The 25,880-nt window shown below is 36.7% G+C and overlaps 1 protein-coding gene and 1 pseudogene across 1 annotated transcript; both read left to right on the top strand.

Annotated features, from left to right (window-relative positions):
* The first annotated feature begins 9,312 nt into the window (after positions 1-9,312).
* LOC113282509 (protease Do-like 9) lies at positions 9,313-13,918 on the top strand. The gene is made up of 9 exons (XM_026531529.1): positions 9,313-9,725; positions 11,407-11,606; positions 11,696-11,876; positions 11,976-12,167; positions 12,458-12,690; positions 12,839-12,940; positions 13,055-13,105; positions 13,184-13,288; positions 13,424-13,918. Exons 1-9 carry the CDS (start codon positions 9,344-9,346, stop codon positions 13,520-13,522), a joined length of 1,545 nt encoding a protein of 514 aa, XP_026387314.1. The 5' UTR covers positions 9,313-9,343; the 3' UTR covers positions 13,523-13,918.
* A 1,851-nt stretch (positions 13,919-15,769) lies between these two features.
* On the top strand, positions 15,770-19,591 carry LOC113282508 (annotated as a pseudogene).
* The last annotated feature ends 6,289 nt before the right edge of the window (positions 19,592-25,880 follow it).

Here is a 25,880-nt window from a genome sequence, read left to right as displayed (position 1 = left end):
ATAGATTGGAGAAGATTTTAGCACATTTTGGACCATGACAGATCTACCAGCCTGGTTAAAATACTTACCTTTCCACTTAGCAACCCTTTTATCAAAATGATCATTAAGATAATTGAAAGAATCAGTTCTAGACCTAGTTATAAAAAGGGGAAGGCCTAGATATTTTTCATTCAAAGCAATTTTCTTGACTTTTAAATCATTGATGAGAGAGACATCATGATCAGGATGAACATTATTACTAAAGAAACATCCAGATTTTTGAAGGTTAATCACTTGACCAGAAGTCATACTAAAATCCTTAATTAATCCCAACAGATTATTAACTTCAGCATGAGAGGCTTTAGCAAAAATAAGACAATCATCGGCGAAGAGAAGATGGCTTATGCTAGGGGCATTTTTGCTAACTTTTATTCCATGAATAAGGTTATTCTCCTCAGCATGAATGAGATATCTTGAAAAAGATTCCATGCAAATTATGAAAAGGTATGGAGACAAGGGATCTCCTTGTCTCAGACCCCTAGTCGGTCTATAGGATTTGCATGGATATCCATTTAACATAATGGATATGCTAGTGGTGCTAATGCACTGATGTATTAAGTCACACCAATGCTCAGAAAAACCAAAAGCAATAAGAATATCTCTTAAGAAAAACCATTCGACTTTGTCAAAGGCCTTAGACATGTCAAGTTTAAGGCCCATGACACCCCATTTATCCTTTTTCCTCTTCCTTTTCATTGTGTGAACCAGTTCATGAGCAATGATGACGTTGTCTTGAATATTCCTATTAGGGACATAAGCAGCCTGGTAAGGGCTTATCATTTTGCTCAGTAAAGGTTTCATTCTATTTACAATAATCTTAGAAATGATTTTGTAACTAGAATTACACAACGAAATGGGTCTAAAATCAGAGGGACTAGAAGGATTATCAATTTTTGGAATCAAGGACAAGAAAGTATGGTTCATATCCTTTAATAGATGTTTAGATTCAAAGAAACTATTGACTGTATGCCAAACATCATCTATTAAGAGGTCTATATTTTCCTTGTAGAACCCAGATGGAAAACCATCGGGCCCCGGGGAAGTCCAGGGGGTCATTTGGTTTATGGTATCAATAATTTCCTGCTTAGTAACAGGTCTAAGCAGTGTCAAATTATCAATATCAGAGACACAAGGGTCTATGCAATTAAGAATTTCAGTATTTATATAGGGATTAGAAGTAGTCCCTATAGAACTGAAATGATTCACCAAGAGGGTTTCAAGATCAACTCTGTCATTAACCCACTGCCCATTATCATTTTTGAGAGCACTAATATGGTTAAAGTGCTTTCTTCTATTGGCATAATTATGGTAGAAACCAGTATTTCTATCAAAAGATTTAAAGTACGCTTGTCTAGATTTCTGGGCATAAAAGTCTTCTTGAACTTTTTGCCAATGTTCTAGATCAAACTCTACTTTTTTAATCAATTCTACATTCTCAGAGGAATGAGGAAGATTAGTCAGATCATTGAGTTGATTATTTAGAGTCCTAACCTTATGATCAATATTACCGAAATGTTGGATATTCCACAATTTAAGATCATGTTTAACAAACCTAAGTCTGTTAGCTAATTTGTATGGAGAAGAACCTCTAACATCTTTAAAGTAAGCATTGTTGATTACTTCCCTAACAGATGGATCACTGCTCCAACACTTGAAATAACGATAAGGCTTACTACCTTGGTTAGACATGGGATTAGTCTCCAAGATGATTGGTATGTGATCACTGCCTATAGTTTCAATACGGTGGACCACAGAGGAACCATAACGAGACAACCAGTGACCATTACCAAAAGCCCTATCAAGTCTAGCATAAATACAATCATTGCCGGCCTGTCTGTTGTTCCAAGTAAATTTATTCCCAATGTACCCTAAATCTGAAAGATCAACATTATCTATAATAGATTGGATTTCAGGGTACTCTAAAGTTGTGGGAGTGGAGAAAGAAGATCTTTCATGGGCATGCATAGTAATGTTAAGATCACCTATGATTACCCATGGAAGATTGACTGTAGCACCAATTTTCCCAATGTATTTCCATTGTTCCATTTTCTCTTCATGGTATACAAAACCATAGAGAAAAGTGGCTAGAAATTCAGGCTTACTTGGATTATCAGAAATCATGACATTGATCATTTTATCGATGTTATGGACTATTTGACATTGAAAACCAGTTTTCCAAAGAAGAGAAATACCCCCAGCACGACCAACAGAGGGAAAAACCCATGAGTTAGGGTAATTGAACCTCCTAAGATATTGATTCATATTATAAGATTCATTTTTAGTCTCACATAGGAATATCATTTCAGGGTTTTGACCTATGATCAAGTTCCATAGAGAGTTTCTAGTGGTGGGTTGCTGAATCCCTGACAATTCCACGACAAAATTCTCGTGGTGGGGGTATTTAAAAGACCAAAACTGCAGATGTAAAAATTGATACAAACTATGAAGTTACACAGAAAGATGGACTGAATGTCACACACTTTGACTAAACACCCACAAGACCAGTAAACAATGATATTTATGGTATAATAGATAACTAAACAAACAACACAACACACACCAGCAATCAAGTCACTTAGTTGAGTCTCAACATGCCAACTGAAATTTTTAGGAAATAACAAACCAGAGAACAGATTTTTATGAACAGAGTAGTCAAAAGACAAATCAAACAAATGCAATTCAGCAGAACAACTAAAAAGGTTATGATCACTCAAAGCACAACTACCCAAATAAGTGGTTCTGACCAGAATTTCAACAAATCAATCAGTGAAAGATATAATCCCACATCACTTGTTTAACAACTTAAACTCAGATGTGGGGTTATAAGAATGCAAGAGATAACAATTAAAAGTGATTCTTAAGTGGTCTAAGTAACAATTTAGATTCCTAATTAGGGTTCGGATAACAGTAATTCAAGGGAAAAAAGAGTAGAGAAAAATAAAAATTAGGGTTTGAATTTTTAGGGGAAATAAAATTAAAGATTAGGGGTACCTGATTAGCAGCCCCCATGTTATTAATCAGTGAAATTTCTTCCTCAACAGCTGGATCTACTTCAATATCCTCCATCTCCACACCTTCCATTGGTACTGTTTGATTGTTGGCCAACTCGGACTGGTTGCTTTTCATCATGGCTTCAGTGAGTTTCAGATCAGTAACCTTTCTTGAATTTTTGAGCAGAGATGGGTTTAGTTTCTCCTTGATTGAATCGCTTTGAGAAGTTTCAGCAGCTACATTTCTCGACCTTTTGGTTTGTCTCTCTTCAGAATTATCGATCTCATCTCTGCCAATATCTACGGATAAGGACCCATTTTCTATATTGGCACCCATATTAGACATAAGGGCACGAAAAACAACAGCACCCGAATCACCATCAGCAATAGCTTCCACTTCATAATCTTCTTGTTCTAGGCTCCATATTTCATACTCCTCTTGGGACATTGAATCAAGTTGTTGTTGTAGTGCAACTTGCTCACAATTATCATCTGAATGATCAACCACCCAGCACTGATCACATATATGATATGGTTGCTTTTCCCAATGATATTTAACCCAAGATTCTCCTCCAGATGCTGTTCTCAACCAAGCACCTCTCTTCAATGGGGGATGTTAAGTTCATTCGAATTCTGGCCTTCACCATTTTACCAATCCTAGGATGAGCATTTGGAGGATCAATCGCAATTTTCTCTCCCAAATCTTGAATGATTTCGTCTATCAGCGACACGTTTAGATGTACCAACTGGAGATTCCTGAACTTAATAGTCCAGTTTTGATAAATGAACTTTGCATCAGCCAATGGAACTTTGGGATTGTAGATTTCCACAACAAGTAAGTACCCTTTGACAGTCCAAGGAGCTTTCTTCACTATTTCTTCTTGTTCTTTGTCTGTGATGAACTTGAAAACAAAAAGATTAGGACCCATAACTTTAGTTTCTTTGTTTTTGTATTTCTTCCAAATAGCATTAATCTCTTCTAGAACTTCTCTGACTTCCAAAATTTGGGGGCAAATGATTTTACCCATTACACTGTTAGACCATTCGTCAACAGCTTTGTTGACCACTTGAGCAGATCCAAGGGTTCTTCTTTGAGGTTTAACCACCCCAATATTGGTATGTTGCATTTGAGAAGTGATACTGGAGACTTGAGGTTGAGAGTTAGTCTCCATAACAAGGAATTGAAGGTTGAACTGAAAAGTTTGTGCAGAGAAAAGATACTCTGTATGTTTAGGTTTTAGGTGTGGATGAAGAGGCGAGAGGAGGGTATAATTTATAGTGGGAATATGATTACTATGAAAACCTATATTTGCATTTACAAAGATATTTTTTGTCCATGGATAGTTAAGATATATATGGAAATGCAGATTCTTAGAATTATTTTTCCGTCGTGGCTCTAGAAGTTTGTAAGGTAATTCCTTTCATCTAAAATTAAGCCGAGAATATTTGTGAAAGCTGTAATCTCTTAATTGCAATGAATAATTCCTGCGACAGCTGTAATCTTGTACCGGAGAGGGAGAAAATTCAAATTTTGAATTTCAGAAAATGGATCTAAAATTTCTGAAGATGGATCTTGAAACTGGTTGAACAACTTGATTTTTGATGAAAATGCTTTATCAATATTACAACTAACTTAATAGCAGACAACTCTGAGCAACCTTGTTGGAACCATCTCGGAGGTGATGGAGAACACCACTGTTGGAAAACGCACTACTGCCTTAGAATATCCCATGGCTAACATTCGAAATCGGAACTAGTGTTGAGGAAGAAACCACCACTGGATCAAACACCACTGCTTAGATTTGCGACTGATTAATAAACATGGTTACTGCTACAAGAGATCAGCTATCCATGGAACCACACAACATAAAATGAAACTTTAAAAGGGTTAGCAGAAAGAAACAAGAAACACAAAAAAGAGAAGAAAGAAAATAAGTAAGAAATAAAATTAAAAAAGAGATAAAGAAACTATGGAAAAGAAAAAGAAACTAAAACAGATGGATGATCAAACCCTTTCACAATATGCATCATCCAATGAACTTGTTTCCTCAGAAACTTAAATTTCCTCTGAAGCTGGTAGATCTACCATGGTAAAACATGTCTTGAATTCTGTCCCCTCTTATCACATGAGCTGTTTTACGATTCCTAAAACTCTCCTGAATAAAATGGACTCACGTCAAAGAATATTTTGGTGGAACCATCTTGACAGTAAAGGTATAAAATTCATTGCTTGTAACCACCTTCAAAAGCCAAAAGCCTTAGGTGACTTATCTTTCAGAAACCTTGAATTTTTCACCAAATCCCCCCTTCTTGGAAAATCTGTAACAATCCGGATGGTCTGTTTGAGAAAGTCATCAAGGCCAAGTATTCTAAGAATAATGAATTTTTATACAAAAACAAGCTAAATGAGGATAATTTTTGAATCTAGAAAGGTTATATGGTATTGAGATTGTTAAGAAGTTTCTATGAGGGCAGTTAGGTGTGGTAGAAAAACTAATATTTGGTTAGATTGTTGGGTTATATGTCTTGACAGTCAACCTTAACCAGCTACCAGTTCATCTAACTATTTGAGTTGTACTTTTTTTCATGAGATTTTTGTTGAAAATACTATGGATTGAAATGAGGATCCTATTGTCTCTATTTTCTCATCTGGAATTGCTGAGAAAATCCTTGGTATGAGAGTACCATCTACAAGTAATTATATTCTTATTTGAAAACCGTATAAAAGATAAATTTTCTAAAATTCATACAATTCTCTTTGTAATTTTGAGAATGATAATAATCTCAATTCTACTGTTCCAATAGAGATATGGAAAATTCTTTGGCAACTAAAAGTTCCTTATAGGATACAACTTTTTATATGGAAATATCTTCGAGATATCCTCTCTACAAGGGATAATATATTTAGATACAATTTTCGTACTAGTATGAAATCTGTACAACATTTGTTTTTTTGATTGTTCTTTTGCAAGATCTATCTGGTTAGGCATAAACACTAATACAAGTGATTTCTAGTCTCACTTTTAAAACCTTATATCTTGGATTATTGGTCTGTTGAATTTTGCAGGAAGTAACAACCAAACTTCATGTCCTCTGTTTTCTGGGGAGGCTGTACAGATGTTTGATTGCACTTTGGTATATCTGGAAGGACGAGTGCAATCTTATCTTTCAATACGGTAAACAAAATAGGTAAAGGAGCATTCCTAAGATCCTTGACACTACTGATCAATGTGTTAGGGTTGCTTAAAACGGTAGAAATGACGAAATTTCTTGTGTGCAGAACCAAATTTGGTTGTCCCCAGTTCAAGATTACTATAAAGTAAACATGGTGCTTCTTATATTGAAATTATAGGGATTGACAATATTGGATTAACTATTAGAAATTATGTAGGTTCCTATGTTGGGAAAAAAAAGAAATATTATAATAGAGGACTGAATGATGAATATGGTGTTGAACAACTAGAATGCTGGACTATGGAGGAAGCATTTACTTGGGATCAAAGCTTGGGGTCCGAGAAGGTTATTTTAGAGTTAGATTGTGAGACCATAGTTATTTAATGAGGTTGATCCAAGTGTTTATTGGTCAATCCAAAATTCCATTTTAGACATTGCAAATAACAAGTAGCTGACAGTTTTGGTATTATTAGGTCTGTTCATAGACTAGCTAATAGCGTACTCATTCTCTTGCAAAGAAAAAGGCAAGGAATGAGAGTAATGATTTTGAATTATGTGATAACATTCCATTGGACAAAATGAGTTGGCTGAAGAAAGATTATCATGGTGTAATCATTTCTAGTAATTAGTAAAAAGTTTATTGCATCAAAAAATAAAATAATTTGTACTCCTTGAAATGGCTTTATCCGAGGGAGGATCTATATATGGACTAACAAGATTTGTACCAATTTTTCTTTAGAGTCCAAACGACTTGGGCTGCACATGGGTCAGTTTGGGTCGGTTTTGGCCTCACCCACCACCCAACCCACTGATGGCGGGTAACAGAAGTTGTCACCCGCAATCGACCCAACATCACAATGGGTCGGTTTTCACCCGACCCACATTACAGCGGGTTTTGGTCGGGTTAGTGGCGGGTTACCCACCCATAAAATAAAATAAACATTACATATTTAAAGTAATACAGTTACAGTTACTGACAAAGTGTTTACATAATAAAAATCCAGAGAAGTAAGAAGTTGATGCAAAATTGCAAACTCCAAAGTGATAAAGCTAACAATAACAAGAACATAGTTCAATTTTTCAAATCTCAAAAGATAAAATAGTGCATTAATATTGAGTATTACCTACTATACTAAAGCCTAAGATCATATAAAGCGACCAGCAGAAAAGATGTGGATGTTTTACCTCAGAATGCGCTGAAAGCCTGAAATAAAACGAAGTATGTAAATTAGTTACAATAACAAAGATGAAACAGACAAACAATGAACTCAGAAAGATCAAGCTACTGACAATGATCCTTGGCGTCATTACCTTGTCTAAGCCAATAGGAATCAACCATCTATGACGATGGAAGAAGCATCAAGGTCACCAAATAGCTCTGCATCCATTGTGACAAGCAAACACCCACATTGTACGGATGATTTACAGAACATCAACAAACTCAAATATCATTTCATATTTCCAATAAAGTATACCAAACACATTATGAGACAGTCCCCCTTCACCAAGAAGAGAATCAAGCTTCATTCATAATAAAGTCAGAACTAGTAAAGCTATCGATATTACGTGATCAACACAACTTCGAAAGTTAACATGACCAACATCAAAAGATAAACAACAAAGCTGAATTACTTGTAAACTAAAGTGTGTGGCCAAGTTGTGGCTTTATTGCTGTCTTCAAGACTCAAACTTAGAAACCACACCAACCTAAAGTAATCAAAGACATGCCAACACCATCAAAGCCAATGCAGAGGAAACAATAACAATTTATGGAAACCCATATCTTTGGCATCATCAACAACAACACTAGCTCATTCAATACTAGTTATAACAATTAAATACAGAGACAAAATCAAACCAATCTTGAAAGCATGCTAACTGAATCATTGTTGATGACTGACCTATGTCTGTTTCAGTAGACAAAGTAATCAATGAACCTTTGTTTTTCAATTCCAAGACTTTCGGTCTTCTTCAGTTCTAATCAATGAACCATGCGCACAAGAGCTAGCACACGAATATTTTCATATCTGTAACAAAAAAAAAATCAATGAATCAAACAAGTGACTGAAATTGAAATCATCAGTACCCTAATTGAAATAAAAAACAAGTAATTCATCACACCCTAATTGAAATCACCAGTATAAGCACTCAGATTACATAAAGCAGATAAACCCCAAACTGAAATTAAAAAACAACACCCTAAACAGATAAACCCTAAATTGAAAATCACAAGAAATCACATAATCAAAAAATTACAAGTTTACAGCGGTTCCTAGTCTTACCTTCCGTTATTGGTTTGCTGCTGGTGATGCCGGTGATCCACAAAGCGAATCTGATTTGAGAGATGAGAAGGGTTTCGTGAAAAATGGAGTATGACTGTATGAGAAGGAGAGAAGAGGCGGAAGAGAAGGGTTTCGTGAAAAATGCGATTAGGTTAGGTCTTTTATTTCATCTCTTCAACGACTGCGATTTATTCTAGGTTAGAATTAGATAATTTAAGGGTCAGGAATAGTTTTGGGCGGGTGGGTGGGTCGGTTCGGGTGACGGAAGTTTCTACCCGCAACCGACCCAACATACGGTGGGTTCTCGCGTGCCTCACCCATAGTCGACCCATGTCTAGGTGGGTTGAATCAGGTGCGGGTATTTTTTGGCGGGTGCGGGTTGGGTCGGTTATGTGCATCCCTACAAACGACAATGTATTTGGAGCTCATATTTTGATGATAGTTTCTCTTATTAAACTCTAGAGTGCTACCAAAAATGAGTCCAATTCGAAATACCAAACTTCACCGTCTACAGATTTTAATTTCGATCGCTAATTTTCAACTGTTGATTTTCAAAGTTATAGATAACTGTGTTGTGCATCTTGAACTGTGCTCATTTTTTATACGATTGTAGAGTTTTTCATAGCAAAAACGTATTACCAAAATATTGGCTTCGAATTCATTATTGTTTAGACTCTAAATTTCCTCATACCCAAAAACTAGTCTATTGATAATTCTAATCAGCTTCCTCCTCAATCTAGGGCTGAGCTTCCTCCTCAATCTAGGGCTGGCGCTGCCCTATGTAACAAGTTAACAACCCTTTAAAACCCACTCAGTGAGTTCGTTATTCTTTGTATTCACCGTAGCTAGGGTTTTACAATGGTAGACGGAAAGAGAAAAAGAGGTCAGAAAAACCCTAAAAAATCAACCGAGGAAGAAGAACCCTCTAATTCATCTGCATCTATGGATATCGAAAACAATGGGTCAGACTTTGCAACAACAGAAGTAACAACAAAAGGGGTACCATTAATGGATGCTGTAGTCAAAGTATTTTGTGTTCATTCTGAACCTAATTTTTCATTACCATGGCAAAGGAAAAGACAGTACAGTTCAAGTAGTAGTGGGTTTATAATTAGTGGAAGAAGAGTATTGACAAATGCACATTCAGTTGAACATTATACACAAGTCAAGCTTAAGAAACGTGGGTCTGATGTTAAGTATTTGGCTACTGTATTAGCTATTGGAACTGAATGTGATATAGGTAAAAAACAAACTTGTCTAACCTCTTATTTTCTGTGATTATGGTATTATTTTGAGATATGGGTTTAATTGTATAGTAAAAAGGTGTATTCGATTTGGTTTCAACATCTTTGGTCTTGAACTCTTCTTTGTGGAATGTAATGTTTGATTGATTCATCTTGGTTGATGGGAATTTGGAGGAGAGTAGAGCCAAATAATTTGGTATCTGTATAAAGGAATTGGTGTATAATGATATGGCTTATGGATTAGTGAAAACTAATTGGAGTTGAGTTAACCTTTAAAATCTTAAATTAACCACTGCTAGTCACTTATATATGCGCTCTTAGGTATCTTCAATATGCGTTGCGAAAGAGATCAAAAAGCTTCCATCGTTTTTAAGTACTAGAAACATTTGTTCACTTTGCTCTTGTATCTCATTGTTTGATTCATCCGTTCCCACAGATTTATATTAAGAAAATGGTTCAGATAATACATTATTAGCTAATTGTATTGTTACTTGTGTGCTGTAGTAAATATGGATTATGGGTTAGTGAAAACAAACTAGAGTTGCATTGCATCATATGGAATCTGTAATTAGCACTTCTAGTAGTTTGTATCTGCCTTTCAGGTGTTATCCATCTCTAATGTTGGAGAAACTTGAAAAAGAATAATGAATTAGTGTTTTCATGTTAGAAAGTTTGCTTACCTTGTTCTTATATCTAATAAATTAAACTTTGTTTTCCTGAAATTGATGTTGGTTGTTGAAACTGTAGAGGAGGGTGAGTGTGTGCATTAGTTTGGGTATCTGTATGTAGAGAAGGATGTAAGATGGTGTGATGATAACATTGGGATTGGGTAGTTGAAGTGGTCATTATCGTTTAGAGTAATGAGCAATGTTAATGCAAATTTTCGCAAGACCTCATGTGCTTTGTGTGCTGGGCAAACTAAAAAATAATTTTATAGTTGGGTTGGTGAAAACAGACTAGAGTTGAATTACATTCCTATGGAATCTACAGTTAGCCTTACTAGTTGTTTGTATCTACCTTTTAGGTATCATCTATCTCTATTTTAAGAGAAATTTCAAAAAACTTGATGAATTAGTGTTCTCATGTTAGAAGCTTTGTTCACTTTATTCTTATATCTCATTGATTTGATCCGTCCCTTCCTACAGATTTATATTAAGGAAATGGTTCAGGTAGACATGATTAGCTGAAGTAGTCCTATGCTTTTGAGGTAAGGTTAAGAAAGCTCAGTTTGTCGTTTTTGAACTACCACATCCAAAGAGCAAGAAGCTAGCAATGAATATATTTCCAACATCTATCATGTAGATAATAATTTTTTTTTGATGCAAGGTACTAAATCTAGTGGATTTTTAAGTTGTCAGTTTTTTTGTGGCATTCGTGCCTCTGTTTTAGAAGACAATTTTTTGGATCCAAAGTACTAAATCTAGTGGATTTTTCAAGTTGTCAGTTTTTTTGTGGCATTGTTGCCTCTGTTTTAGAAGAAGTGTAATAGCATATCTTCTGTATGTATTTGGTAACGGATATTATGATTATAGTTAGACATAGATGACATAGATGACCATTGAAAGCTTTTGGAGTAAATTTTTTGAACCTAAGCTTATATAAGCAAACCACCAGTACAGGTAGTTCATATTTAGAATCTCATACTGACAACCAATATGTTCCTTCGTGATTCAATAGCGATGCTGACAGTCAAAGATGATGAGTTCTGGGAAGGTATCTCACCAGTTGAATTTGGGTCCTTGCCTGCACTCCAAGACGCAGTCACTGTTGTTGGATACCCTATCGGTGGAGATACAATTTCTGTCACAAGTGGTGTTGTATCACGCATGGAGATCTTGTCTTATGCACATGGGTCCACTGAGCTATTGGGATTGCAGGTTCTCGATTTGGGTTCTAACTGTTTCCTTAGTTTCTTATATACTGCCGAGTTGTTCTGATGTTTTTAATTCCTGAGTTACTTTTACAGATTGATGCAGCTATAAACTCGGGAAACTCTGGGGGCCCTGCTTTTAGCGATAAGGGGAATTGCGTGGGTATCGCCTTTCAGTCTCTTAAACATGAGGATGTGGAGAATATTGGTTATGTGATACCAACAACTGTCATTAACCACTTCATCGAAGATTATGAGAAGAAAGAGGAATATACAGGTAAAACCCTAGTATATTCTTCGTTGGCTTGTCTTAAAATTTCTGTAGACTTTAGGAGCTCGTGTTCGTGCTTACTTTAATCATTTATATACATGCCAGGTTTCCCAACCCTTGGAATTGAGTGGCAGAAGATGGAAAATCCCGATCTTCGCATGGCAATGGGGATGAGTTCACATCAGAAGGGTGTCCGCATCAAAAGAATTGAACCTACATCCCCAGAATATAAAGTTCTGAAGCCATCTGATGTTATTCTCAGCTTTGATGGAATTGATATTGCCAATGATGGCACAAGTAAGCAAGTCTTTATTACGTCTCGTGTTATTCCTTAGTTAGTAATCGTAAACTTATATTGTTCCTTCATCTTCCATCGTGACATTTGTTTCATTGTTCATCTCTATTTATCTTGTTCTTATTCACTTCCCATTAGTTAGCCCTATTTTGAACTACACCAATATGAATTACTAAGATTGATGTGTTTAACTTTTGCTTTTATGACTTCGAATGCTTTGTTAGTACTAGTATGAATAATTGTTGCCCCTTTGTATGGGTGCTATTTCACACCTTTTTGGTGATATTTGCAGTCCCTTTTAGACACGGGGAGCGTATTGCTTTCAGCTATCTTGTTTCACAAAAATACACCGGAGATAACGCCATTGTTAAAGTTCTGCGCGATTCAAAGATTCTCGAGTTCAATATAAAGCTACAAACCCGCAGACGGCTCATTTCAGCAAACATACAGGGAAAACCTCCTTCATATTACATTGTTGCTGGATTTGTGTTTGCCGCTGTATCAGTTCCATATCTCCGTTCCGAGGTGTGACTAACTTTATAATGTCATCACTTCTACTATCTGCTTCTCTTATATCTTTTAATCATTTAATCCGAGTCTATACCTTTTCTTGCTAGGATGTGTGTGTACTTCTCGCGACACCTATTAATATTTGTTTTTTATGATTTACCAGTATGGAAAAGATTATGAATATAACACACCTGTCAAACTGCTGGACAAGCACTTGTATGCAATGGCGGAGACAGAAGATGAACAGCTTGTGGTGATCTCTCAGGTTCTTCTTTCATTCATTCTTTCCTCTAGTTTTGTGTTTGCCAATTTCTTTTTTTAATGATATTGTAGTTTGGCCTTAAGAACTAATAGTAAATGGTCTTGGCGATTTGTGTAGGTGCTTGTATCTGACATAAACATCGGATACGAAGACATTGTCAATACTCAGGTAAGAACAGGATATGAGATACTACAAGTTTTAAGTCTTTTCTCCTTGTGTCTTTGGTTCTTATGCATACTTGTTCAGGTTCTTGCTTTTAATGATAAGCCTATCAAGAATCTGAAGGATTTGGCGAGCATGGTCGAGAACTGTGATGATGAATATCTGAAGTTCGAATTGGACTACGAGCAGGTCTCTTTCTGTCTCTCTCTCTCTCTCTCTCTCTCACACACACACACACACACACACACACACACACACACACACACACACACACACACACACACATTTCATGGTTCTTCTCTCATCATGATTGTTCCTGTGCAGATAGTTGTTCTGCAAACCAAAACAGCCAAGGCAGCAACACTAGATATTCTTTCAACTCATTGTATACCTTCAGCAATGTCTGCTGATCTCAAGACATGAAGCAGTAATGCGAGAGAGGTACCCAGCATCACTCGACTACCCAAGTTATTTATTATTACTCAAAACTCTTTAGAGTAGTGACATTCGACTATGTCCTTCCAGAAAATATAAAACACTTGGAGGTTTTCAAATTCGTTAGATTTGTAGAAGACCCACAAACACACACACACACACACAACAGAAGTGAGTTTCTGTGCTACATGGCAACTATTCATTTATTTGGTGATGGAGGATGGCATGAATCAAATTGTTATCCCTTGCCAGTTTTGAAAATTAATTGTTGAGAACAAGAAATTGTAACGTTGATATTACATTTTTCTTTTTGCTGTCGAAAGAAAGAAGGTCCGATATCGTAGGAAAACAACTATCATAAATGACACTTTTTATTTTGGTTTCTGTTATTTTCTTCTCTGAGGGAGAGCAAGAATCTTAGTCAGGCACCTATTCAACATATCATTTCCTAATTTGAACCAAAATAAATACCCCTTCTTAATATACCCAAACATACATATTGAATCAACCCCGTGAATCAACATAGATCAAACACTTCAAACTTCTTTTTGCTCTATGACTGCCTTCCCGCATTTTGTTTTTATTCAGTAATCTCTATTTTAACACGAGGAAGAACTATAAAACCAGACATCCTGCTGCTTTCAAAAATTACGAAAGCGAAGCTTTCTTAAACTTGGATATTCTAAAACTAGTCAATCATGATTAACATCATAGATCTCTGAAACTTGGAAGTTCGAACCCCCCAAAAGAAACCCATGAGTGAAGCAGGAAAAGAAACTTGAAGCTTTCTATTTAAGGATAAAGTTAGACCAGTTTTTAGGATTGTAGTCCGATACCTGGAATTGAATATAGCTGACAAGGGGAAAGAAATAAAATCGAAAAAGAAAAAGTAATAAACATGTGCAATTAGATTTACTGTTCTATAAAGATCTTCTTCCTCCTACATAGAGAACACCAGGAACTACAGGAAGAGAAAGAGGCGGAGGTTCTTCTCTGGGTATGGAATCGTATTTAAATCCGAGTTACAAAATATATGGAATAGGTCCTAATTAATGAGTCGATTGTGACTTTTGCTCTCCTCATTCACTGCGCGCTCCCTGACCCCCTCTAATAAACAAAAAACTTTTGTTTTCTTGATGAAATTCTGTGACGTCTCACATCACATTTGTGCAATTGCTAGCTCATCTTTATGCACCTATCGGGATATATCCCTAAGATGCTTCCTGCCTCTCAAGCACTTCACTTTTCTTTAGCGGCCCTGCGAGGCTTTATTTAATTTTTTACTTTTTTTTTTTGTTCCTATCAAAAAGTTAATCCTACTTGAGCTTGGTAATTTCGAAGAAATATCCACGAAATCAAGATACGGAGAAAAAACGTGGAATAACTATTTGTTTAGTCTGATTAGAGCAACTGCAGTGGTGCGATCAAAACCAAAGATCAAAGATAAAAAAAAAGACCAAATTTTGGGTTTAGTCCGTGTTGTGACGCAACGGTACATGATTAAAATTTCGTCAGGCGGACTGTTATGGCTGCGTCCCATTTTACACTTTCATCAGGCGGACCTTAAAAGTCCGCCCCATTTTTTCGTAACTTTCATTAGGCGGACTTTAAAAGTCCGCCTCATTCTTTTTCTTTTTTATTTAATTTGAATTTTCATCGGGCGTAATTTAAATCTCCGCCCGTTAACAAGCGTACTTTAAATTTACGCCCAGCAACAAGCGTACTTTAAATTTACGCCCGATTATATTAGAATTTGGGATTTGGTCGCGACCATATTTGGTCTGGAATTTGATCTTTGGTTGGGATTTGATCTTTACTCCGTCCCACTGTGTTACGATCTCATCCCAAATTTTTGGTTATACTCGGCCAGTGTGAACGCTCTTATGAATGATTTCACAAGATCAAACACAACAATGACTCATTTCAACAACCCCAATTCAAATTTGGTTTGCCAACTCTAATATTTATACCTGTCAGACCCAAGAGGGAATCCCCACCAAGCACCATGATGAATCTCTTCAACCTTAAATATCAAAATAAATTTGACAAGGGAGAAAACCAACCGCACTTGCATATTATATTATTTTCAGTGAGTCCATAAATAGTGAATCAGGATACAGCGAGAGGAAACGGAAGCAGTGGAAGAGTTATTTAATTTCCAAACAAATAATTTGCTAAAGGGAAAAATGGGAATATGTCCTAGTTTCACTAATTGGTCTGGAGATCTATCCCATGACGGCAAATATTAAGAAATATATCCTACCCGTTAGAAATTCACGTTAAATAGTCAAGATGCAACTCGTGTGGTTTTCACGTGTTACCAAAATACTATTAAGCCCTCTTCATTATAAGGACTTTCTGATCTAATTTTCCCAATCACCGCCTCTCTATTTTTCCACTCCAAAATTTCTGAAAGTTCTTACCAAGCTCTCTCTAAAACCACTTCAGTCTAGGATTACACGAGATATGGGTGATGGTGGATGGTTCTGGTGGATTTTTAAGTAAACAAAAAAGATGTAGGATGCTATTAATTCATGATGCTACGAGGAAAATTGTCACTGATATTGATGTTGTTTGTGACTTGCAAAGACATAACAACTCTTTATGGATTCGGGATTTAGGATTTTCCTAGTTAGTTTGTACAGGGAGTTGAAACTAGGATATTTAGTTTTGTCACTTCTATTGAATATCTAATATTCATTGATTGGGAATATTCATAATAACGAAATTAACGTTTTTGTAATTTATATGTTTGTAACTTGCAGTTGATGATAATTACTTATCAAATCGGTTTAGAGGTACTCATTGACTCCGTAGAACTTTAATTGTATGAGTTTGATTATATTAATTTGAATCTTTAGGGATTTAGGATTAAATTAAGGTTCATCATCAGTAAGGGTAATGACAATTATCAGTAAGGGTAATGATAATACTGTTTGGATTCTTATCATCTCTGACGTGAAGATGGAATCATGTCTTACTTTAGGATGCATACAGAGCTTTCAAGCTGCTGCCATGGCTACAGGTTGAAGAAAATGGAGATGAATTGATAAGGGGGAATATGTAAATTCATTATGCCTTGATATCTCATTAGGAGATATTTTGACCAGTCAACCCACGAGTTTGACTATTTAACAGTTGATTCTAACGGGTGGGACATATTTCTTAATATTTACCGTCATGGGATAGATCCCCAAACGAATTAGTGAAACTGGGATATATTCCCAAATTTCCCTTTGCTAAAATCCGATCAGCTGCCATGGGAGTGAACACTAATGGTGATATTGGGAATATGGTTTCTGCGGATGTAAAAAGCAACGAGGACTGCGTGCTTGCTGCATCTGTAGCCACCAATGGTAAGCTCGCGGTAAGGGCGGATGTGGCAAAGGTGATGCCTTTGATGGATGCTGTTGTAAAAGTGTTCTGTGTTCATTCTGTCCCTAATTTCTCACTTCCATGGCAACGCGAACGACAATATAGCTCAACTAGTAGTGGTTTCATTATAAGTGGACGGAAGGTCTTGACAAATGCGCATTCAGTAGAACATTATACTCAGGTGAAGCTCAAGAAACGTGGGTCTGATGTGAAGTACTTGGCTAAAGTGTTAGCTATTGGGAACGAGTGTGATATAGGTATTTCTCGCATTTTTCTCCCTCAATATGATTTTTGGTTCTCATAATTTCAAGGTGTCAGCATGATATGGATTTCACTAAAGATTTGAGTTGCATCAGTCCTATTTAGATTAGAGATTCACGCATATTACATATATAGGTTATCTGGGGACAGGGATGAATTTAGAAACTACTAGTAATCAGTGATGGAACACTGCATATACTTTGATTTCTCATAAAACCCCTTAGTATACTTTGGAACATATTTTGCATTTTCAGAATGTTGATCAGAAAGGTTCAATTTTGATATGCCAGCAATGCTGACAATAGAAGATGATGAGTTCTGGGATGGTGTTTCACCAGTTCAATTTGGGTCCTTGCCTGCTCTCCAACATGCAGTCACTGTTGTTGGCTACCCAATTGGTGGAGATACAATTTCTGTCACAAGCGGAGTTGTTTCACGCATGGAGATCTTCCCTTACGAACACGGGTCCACTGAGCTATTGGGATTGCAGGTTATTTTGATTTTGAGACTATATCCTTGTTTTTTCTTATACACTGTTCTAATGTGCTGATATTTTTCATTTATGAGTTACTTTTGCAGATTGATGCGGCTATAAACTTTGGGAACTCTGGGGGTCCTGCTTTTAGTGATAAGGGAAAGTGCATTCCAGACAATTAAACGCGAGGATGTAGAGAATATGGGTTACGTTATTCCAACCACCGTTGTCATGCACTTTATTGAAGATTATGATAAGAAAGAGGAGTACACAGGTAGTTTTGGATCAAAACTATAGTACAATCATTACTTTAGCCATTATGAATTTCATTTTATTTTTCGTGCATAAACTCTGAACAAATTGTTTCATTCCAGGTTTCCCAACTCTCGGGGTCGAGTGGCAGAAGATGGAAAATCCTGATCTACGTGCAGCGATGGGGATGACTTCACAACAGAAGGGTGTTCGTATTACAAGAATTGAGCCTACATCTCCAGAATACCAGTTTTTGAGACCATCCGATGTTATTCTCAGCTTCGATGGAATTGATATTGCTAATGATGGAACAGGTAATTCAATGTTTATATGTCATTCAGATTTAATCAATCTTACTTTTTCTCTTTTGAGCTAAACAAATAAATACCAAACTCTTTGCTTCTCTGTTCTTCAAAGCTTAGTACAATTATTCTCAGCGCTTCGTAATACTCATGCCGTTTGGCCTTTCCAGTCCTCTTTACGCATGGAGAACGTATTGCTTTCAGCTATCTTGTTTCTCAAAAATACACAGGAGAAAATGCCATTATTGAAGTTCTCCGTGATTCAAAGATTCTCGAGTTCAATATAAAACTAGCAACTCGCAAACGGCTCATCCCTGCAAACATCAAAGGCAACCCTCCTTCATATTACATTGTTGCTGGATTTGTCTTTACAGTAGTATCCATTCCGTTTCTCCATTCAGAGGTGTGCATAGCATAACTTTGTAGTGTCACTGCTGTTCTTTTACCCCCTCCCTATTGGCTTTGCAAAATATTTGGAGCAATTGTTTTTTCCAAAGGGTGTGTAGTTACTTTTTCCTAATCGATGTGTGTTTTTTATTAATGGTTTACCAGTATGGTAAAGAGAATGAACAACAGAACATCCCAGTCAAACTGTTGGACAAGCACTTGTTTGGTATGGCACAATCAGAAGACGAACAACTCGTGGTGATCTCTCAGGTTTCCCTTCTTTCCTTTCTTAACATTTTGACAATTTTTTCAGCTGAGGTGTAAGAGTTAATTGTACCAATTTTGTAAATGCGTGCAGGTGCTTGTGGCTGACATAAACATTGGGGACGAGGACATTGTCAATACGGAGGTCAGTAGTACTGGATGGGAGAAACTACAATTTAGTTATTGCTGATCCAAATTTTAATAGCTCTCTCGTATGCGTACTTGTTTAGGTTCTTGCTTTCAATGGTTATCCTGTCAAAAATCTGAAAGGCTTGGCGAGTATGGTGGAGAACTGTGTTGATGAATATTTGAAGTTCGAATTGGATTACCAGCAGGTTTCTCTCTCTGTCTCTCTCAAGCACACACACACAAGCACCACTCAGTTACTTCCCCTGTAACTCTTTCTTGCCGGTAATTTCTATTGTTCACGTGCAGATAGTTGTTCTAGAAACCAAGGCCGCAAAAGCAGCAACACCAGATATTCGTTCAACTCATTGTATTCCTTCGGCAATGTCTGCCGATATCATCAATATAGTATGAGATATTATTAATCCGGACTTGACTTGACTACGTCTTGGGAAAATGAAAAAATTGTAATCTTCCACCAATAAAATGTACTAAAGGCTATTATTGAGGGTCACACTCGAATAGAGGGGCTTCACTTGGATTCTTAATGTCCAAAAAAGTGGTTATGGGGTATCCTAACACATACAAAATATCTAGATTACCCTTTAACTAGAAGTGATTTTACGTCCAGGTTTGGATTAATTCCAACCATAGAATTTTATTTGCATGTAATTTTACGTTCAGGTTTGGATTAGTTACAACCGTAGAAGCTCATTTTACGTCCAGATTTCTTTTAATTCCAACCGTAGAATCCGATTTTACGTCCAGTTTTCTTTTAGTTCCAACCGTAGAAGTGATTTTACGTCCAGGTTTGGATTAATTCCAACCGTAGAATTTTATTTGCATGTAGTTTTACGTCCAGGTTTGAATTAGTTCCAACCGTAGAAGCTCATTTTACGTCCAGGTTCCTTTTAATTCCAACCGTAGAATCTGGTTTTATGTCCAGTTTTCTTTTAATTCCAACCGTAGAAGTGATTTTACGTCCAGGTTTGGAATATTTCTAACCGTAGAAGTGATTTTACGTCTAGATTTGGATTATTTCTAACCGTAGAAGTTTATTTTACGGCCAGTTTTTCTTCCCACAAAAACTTTGTCCCAGAATTTACCAAGTATACAACAAAATTCATTAATTTAATTTTTAGGGATTCCACCATTCACCAAAATTTATGTGATTCAATAACAATTCTTATCATGCAATTCTAGACAATATAACTCCAATCAAAGGAAATTGTGATTCTAATCATTGCCTAAATTAGATTTTGAAAACATCCACTGTTAATCGCGAGCATGAAGTATCAAAATCAATTTACTAAGCATACTCCATCAAGAGAAAACACAATTGATTAATAAAAATCATTTACTCCATTTTTATTCGGTGCAATTAATCATAAAAGAGTTGCATAAATAAATTTAAATAAATTTTACCACATAACTTTTGGAAGAATGGCTTCCTCCGTCACCCCTGGGATTGGTTTTAGATACTCATGATGAAAAACCTCTCAAATCGATTCATTGATACTCAAAAGTTGTTTACAATCAAGAGTAAATGGAGAAAAACGGTTTACAACAGTGTTTGAGACACATATAGAGCGTTCAAAAAGAATGATACAACAGAGGTGCTGTTGTTCCGAAGTCGGGGAAAGGAATTGAGTATTGTCGCAATTAAGCGACACTAATCAACGACTGTCCCTGAGGGTATTATGTTCTTCGTGTTCTTCCTTGCACCAGCAGCAAGCTTTTCTCCTGCGTGACTTTCTTTCGATTCTTCTCGGCTCCTAAACTCTCCCAAAAACTCTCCAACTCTTCTAAACTCTTTAGCCTTGTATTTATAGTGTTTTAGAACAAAAATACCGACCATAACACCGTATAATCTCCCATTAATCCCTTCATTGCTCGCTGCCCATATTTAACAATAATTTCCATTTTTGGCTTCTACACACGTAAACTTTGATCCTGCACGCTCTAGTTAACCTTCCCCACGCCTCCGAAGTCATCGAACTCCTCCAAAACACTCCATGCATGGAAAACACACAATCAAACTCGTGTTACAGGACACGTTGCTCTGTTTTGAGCTCGTGACTCAAACCAGGATTTCCATCCAATTCCGATCGAATCCGATGCCCACAATGTGTTCCCTATCCCATGTTCCCTATCCCATATCACAACTTCCCACCAAATTTCAGCGATTGAATCGCACTAAAACACCTTCATTTTCTCGATCACAAATATGCCAGTTTTGAATATATTTTTCCCGCCAAAAAGCTGTTTTTGAATTTAAAGAGAAGATGGATGCCTGATGAGTGCCAAATATTGTATATATCTATCCCTTTTTGGCCGGGGATAATTTCTATACCCTTTCGAGGCCTACCAAGTTTTTGGCGCCGCTGCCGGGGATTGGTGCTGTGTTTTATCTGTGTTTTTCGTAGCTATTTTGTATTTCATTTCATAGCATTTGCATCTGCATCTGCTTCACTTCATTTGCTGTTGGACCTGCTGTTCTGAACCTGTTTTTCCTCTGCTGGGACGCCACCAAGGAAAAGAACCAAAGCCCAACTGGGTTTTTGCAACAATATCAGAGCAGCTGGGCTGTGCTAAAAAGGTAAGCCTAAACCCATTCCATTGAGAGAACCCAACCTGTGGGCTTCCAATTTTTTTATTGTGGGCATGTAATATTAAAGCCAATTTTTGGGCTTCTCTTATTTTCTGTTGGGTTTGTAATAATTTATTTGTGGGCTTGTTTTTTTTTTAATTGTGGGCTTGTTTAAATTCTTTCATTGGACTTGTATTTTGGACTCTGGGTTTAAACCCAGCTGAGCTTATAACTGATTGTGGACTTGCTTCCACTCAAGAGTGGACCGCGAAACCAAAGTTTTAAAACAAACGTCGGGCCTTAACCAACTGGGCCAAATTAAACTTTCAAAATTAAAACTTGGATTTTCGTAGGCCGCAGCCTTCATTCCATTCCATTAGAGGACAACAGTGGGCGTGCTCCCAATTCAAAAACCAAATTTTTTTTTCTAAAAAAAAAAAAAAAAAAAAAAAAAAAAAAAAAACCAAAATTTTCTTCTTGCTCCCATTTCAAAAAACCAAATTTCATTTTCTTTTTCAAAAAAAAAAAAAAAAAAAAAAAAAAAAAAAAAAAAAAATTCTCTCACTCCCATTTAAGTCCAATTTAGTGTTTTGAAACTTTCTTTGTCTCTACACTTTTTCTTTTGGGTTGATCCTCAACTCTTTAGACTGTTAGTGTATGATGAATTTTTGTATATAATTCAGTAGATAAAATTTTAAAAACCCTTTTGTTCCTTTTGTATATATTTTGCTAATCCAATATGATCTCGGCTGAAATATGTTGGATTTTTTGCCTTGAATAACGGAGTTTTAATTCTGCTTTCGCCGAAATCGGGTATTCTCTCTCCTTTACTCTACTCAGCATGTCCTTTTCCATATGTTGCATTTTAATTCTTTCCATATTTTGAAACATTGAGGACAATGTTTAGTTTAGGTTTGGGGGTATAGAGTAGATACCACGATAATATGCCATAATTGAAAACAAAACTCCATCTTTTTGAAAAAATTGAAAAATTCCAAAAAAAAAAAAAATTGAAAAATCGAAATTCAAAAAAAAAAAAAAAAAAAAAAAAAAAAAAAAATTAAAAAATTAGAAAAATCATAAAATGGAGCTCATTTACCTTGAAATGCTGACTCTTGTGCAATATGTATTTTTATTAGGAGTCTTAGTCTAGATATTTAGGCACCCTGATTCTAGCACAATTCACATAGTGATAAGAAATTTGCACGCGCACGATCTACCAATACATGTATGGCCTCGATCTTCAAGGTGTTGGATAGGAAGTTACGATTGCCATCACTTTAGAATACTGAACGAAACTGGACTAGCTTGTTCTTTGGTTGGTTGGGATAGAAGATGGAGGTTACATTAAGAAAGACAACCATCGAATTTAACTGGGTGCATCAAAAAGGGCTACCTCTTGCAAAGTGTCATGTAATCTTTTGTTTCTTTTGTTATGTATCAAAAGTGTTTCCAGTTACAAAAAAAAAAAAAAAAAAAAAAAAAAAAAAAAAAAAAAAAAAAAAAAAAAACTATGTATATATTCAGAAAAAAAAAAAAAAAAAATCAGAAAAATACCAAAAAAATCAAGTATTTATCAATTCCATCATCTCTTGTTCCAAAAATAAAAAGAGAATAGTCAATGTAAATAAGAGTCATGTAAATAGTCATCTTTTGTGTTTTTGTGTTGTAAGCAAGGAGGGTGTATGCCATTGATGTACAACGCGAGTAATTGTGAAATACCTCCAACTCATTCACAATTCTCGTAAAGTCCGGACAGCTAGCTAGATTTCGACCTCAGTTCTTAGCCTGAGAAACTATCTCTTGGTGATTAGTAGTCATGACTTCAGATCTTTCTTTACACATGTGTAGATACACTTTACACTCTTATCACATGTCTTTTTTTGTTATCAGTGCTAGGATTGTGCCTTCGATAGCTAGATTGACATCTCCATTTTGCTGTGAGCTTAAACTGTTTTGCACATGTCACGTTTGATGGAATCTGAGCTTATATTTTGTCCTTAGGTTTTGTAGGCACACCTCTGGTAAACCTTCACGAGACTTCACTCGTCACTAGGGACACTTAGTGGTTTAAAAGGCTTAGTGCATACGCTAAATGCATTCGAGAGACCAGCGACAGTGGTATAGTTAGGATTTCCCTAGTTTTGTTTTACTTGAGGACAAGTAAAATTCAGGTTTGGGGGTATTTGATGAGTGCCAAATATTGTATATATCTATCCCTTTTTGTTGGCATTTAACTCATCTTTTATGCATTAATTCTACATTTTATCCCATATTCTGTATTTTCATTGTTTCAAGAATAAATATTTTTATTAATTATTTTGCATTTTTAGGTAATAAATAAAGTTCGGATGAGTCGCGGAGCGAGAAAAGAGCAGAAAAGTAGTGAAAAGCCGGGAGAAATTACGCAAGGAAGCCGCGAAGAATGGTGCGCACAACCTCATTTTCTACACACAAAAGCGCCTCCGTTCTCAGCCATCAGATCATTTCTCAGAAGCATCCGACGGTCGCTCCTTGCTGAGCATCAAAATCTGATGTCTCTGCCAAGCACCACAGCGCTGAAATTCCAAGCCTTCAGATTAGATGGTAGTTGAATCCAACGGTCGCTCCCTTGCTGTTCATCAAAGTTTGATATCTCCGCCTAACACTACAGTACCTAACTCCATCAAGTACCGTTCATTTTGTTGTATCATATAATCCAACGGTCGCTCATCGCTTGCCTCCGCATCACCGTCCGATCTACCTACCATCTTCGCATCTCGCAGCTCAGAGTCACAGAACATCAAAACTAGATACACCCGCCTTACACTCTAGTGACCGAGCACCATCCACCTAACCAAACAACCCCTTCTCCCAACCAGTCGACCTTCTCCTCCACCCACCCCTCTGCAGAACCATCACCCTGCTGCAAACCATGTCTGCCACCGCACCACCATCATCACCACCAACTCCACTGCCACCACCACACCTCCACCATCATACACACTCGACCCATCACCTATCACGTTCTAATCTCTATCAAACAATTAATTTCGCCCATTCTCTCACCACTGAACCCTAAGAGTGAGTTGGTGAAATTAGTTGATGATACAGAGCAATTGGAGGTATGGGAAGCAAGAGAAGATGACAAGGAAGATTGGGTCGAAGCTATTGAGTGCTATCAGTGATTAGGTAACACCCAATTTCAATTTTTACCAAACCCTAGTTCACTGTTTTGGGGGAAAAAGATATTGTGTATAAATTAGGTTGATGGGTTGTGTTAGAAAGTTATGTTGGGATTAGCCCACATCCAGGACTGCTAAGTTCTGTTAATTCTCTTGTCCTGTTGAATTTTCATGTTTCAGTTAAATGTGCTAGTAGTTAATTCTCTTGCTGTGTTTTGTTAATTTCTTGCTTTGTTCTGTTATATGTTAAATGTTCTGTTAATTTCTTGCTCAGTTAGTATGTTCTGTTAAATGTTCTGTTATAAATATGTTAAATGTTCTGTTATTGTTAGTTCAGTTAGTTGTATCCTGTTTAGATGTTGCTCACTGTTAGTATCAATTCACTTTCATGTTTGTTGTTGCTCCTGTCACTGTCAGTACATGATGGAATGCTAGGCTAGATTTCTTTGAAGCTTTATGCTAATTGTGCAATGGCAAGAAATCAGTGCTCATAGCAAGCTGATTTTCTTGCCATTCTTGTTGTATGCTTAGGTTGTAGTGTTGATTGTGCATTGGGGGAAATTAGTGCTCACTAGTGACAATGAGCAAGATTTTCCTCCCATTCTTTTAGTTTGCCTGTATCCTGCCTAGTATTGCTTCTTTTCAGTTTCTTCACCACATCCCTGCCCTTGGCTTAGGCCTTGGTTCATCTTGCACTGTTTTATGCTTGTAGTTGCTTTGTTCTTTGTTTCTGTCACTGTTTTACTTCCATGTTTATTTGCTGATTTACTTCTAGTGCTGCAACTCTGTTGCATTTCTTTTCCCACTGCCTCTGCACTTGTGCTGCTGCCTTCCCTGCTGCTGCTGTGCAGCACTTGTGCTGCTGCCTTCCCTGCTGTTGCTGCTGCCAAGCTACTACCTGGTGCTGCCACTCCACTTCTCCTGCCAAGCCAAGTCCAGTTCTTGCTACTCCTGCAGCCAAGCAAGGCCTAGTTCAATAACTGAGTCCAAAGCCCAAAAGGCCTAGTTCAATAGCTAAGCCCAATACATCCCAAGCCCAAGTCACACTTCAAACTGAAGCCCAATTCAGTCAACTGTGGGCTTAACCAAAGCCCAGTTGTTCAACCCAAAAGCCCAAAACAAGGTTTAAGACCTAAAGCCCATAGTCCAT

Source organism: Papaver somniferum, chromosome 5, assembly GCF_003573695.1.
Source record: "Papaver somniferum cultivar HN1 chromosome 5, ASM357369v1, whole genome shotgun sequence".
NCBI classification, from domain to species: domain Eukaryota; kingdom Viridiplantae; phylum Streptophyta; class Magnoliopsida; order Ranunculales; family Papaveraceae; genus Papaver; species Papaver somniferum.
This window is presented reverse-complemented; position numbering and strand designations above follow the sequence as displayed.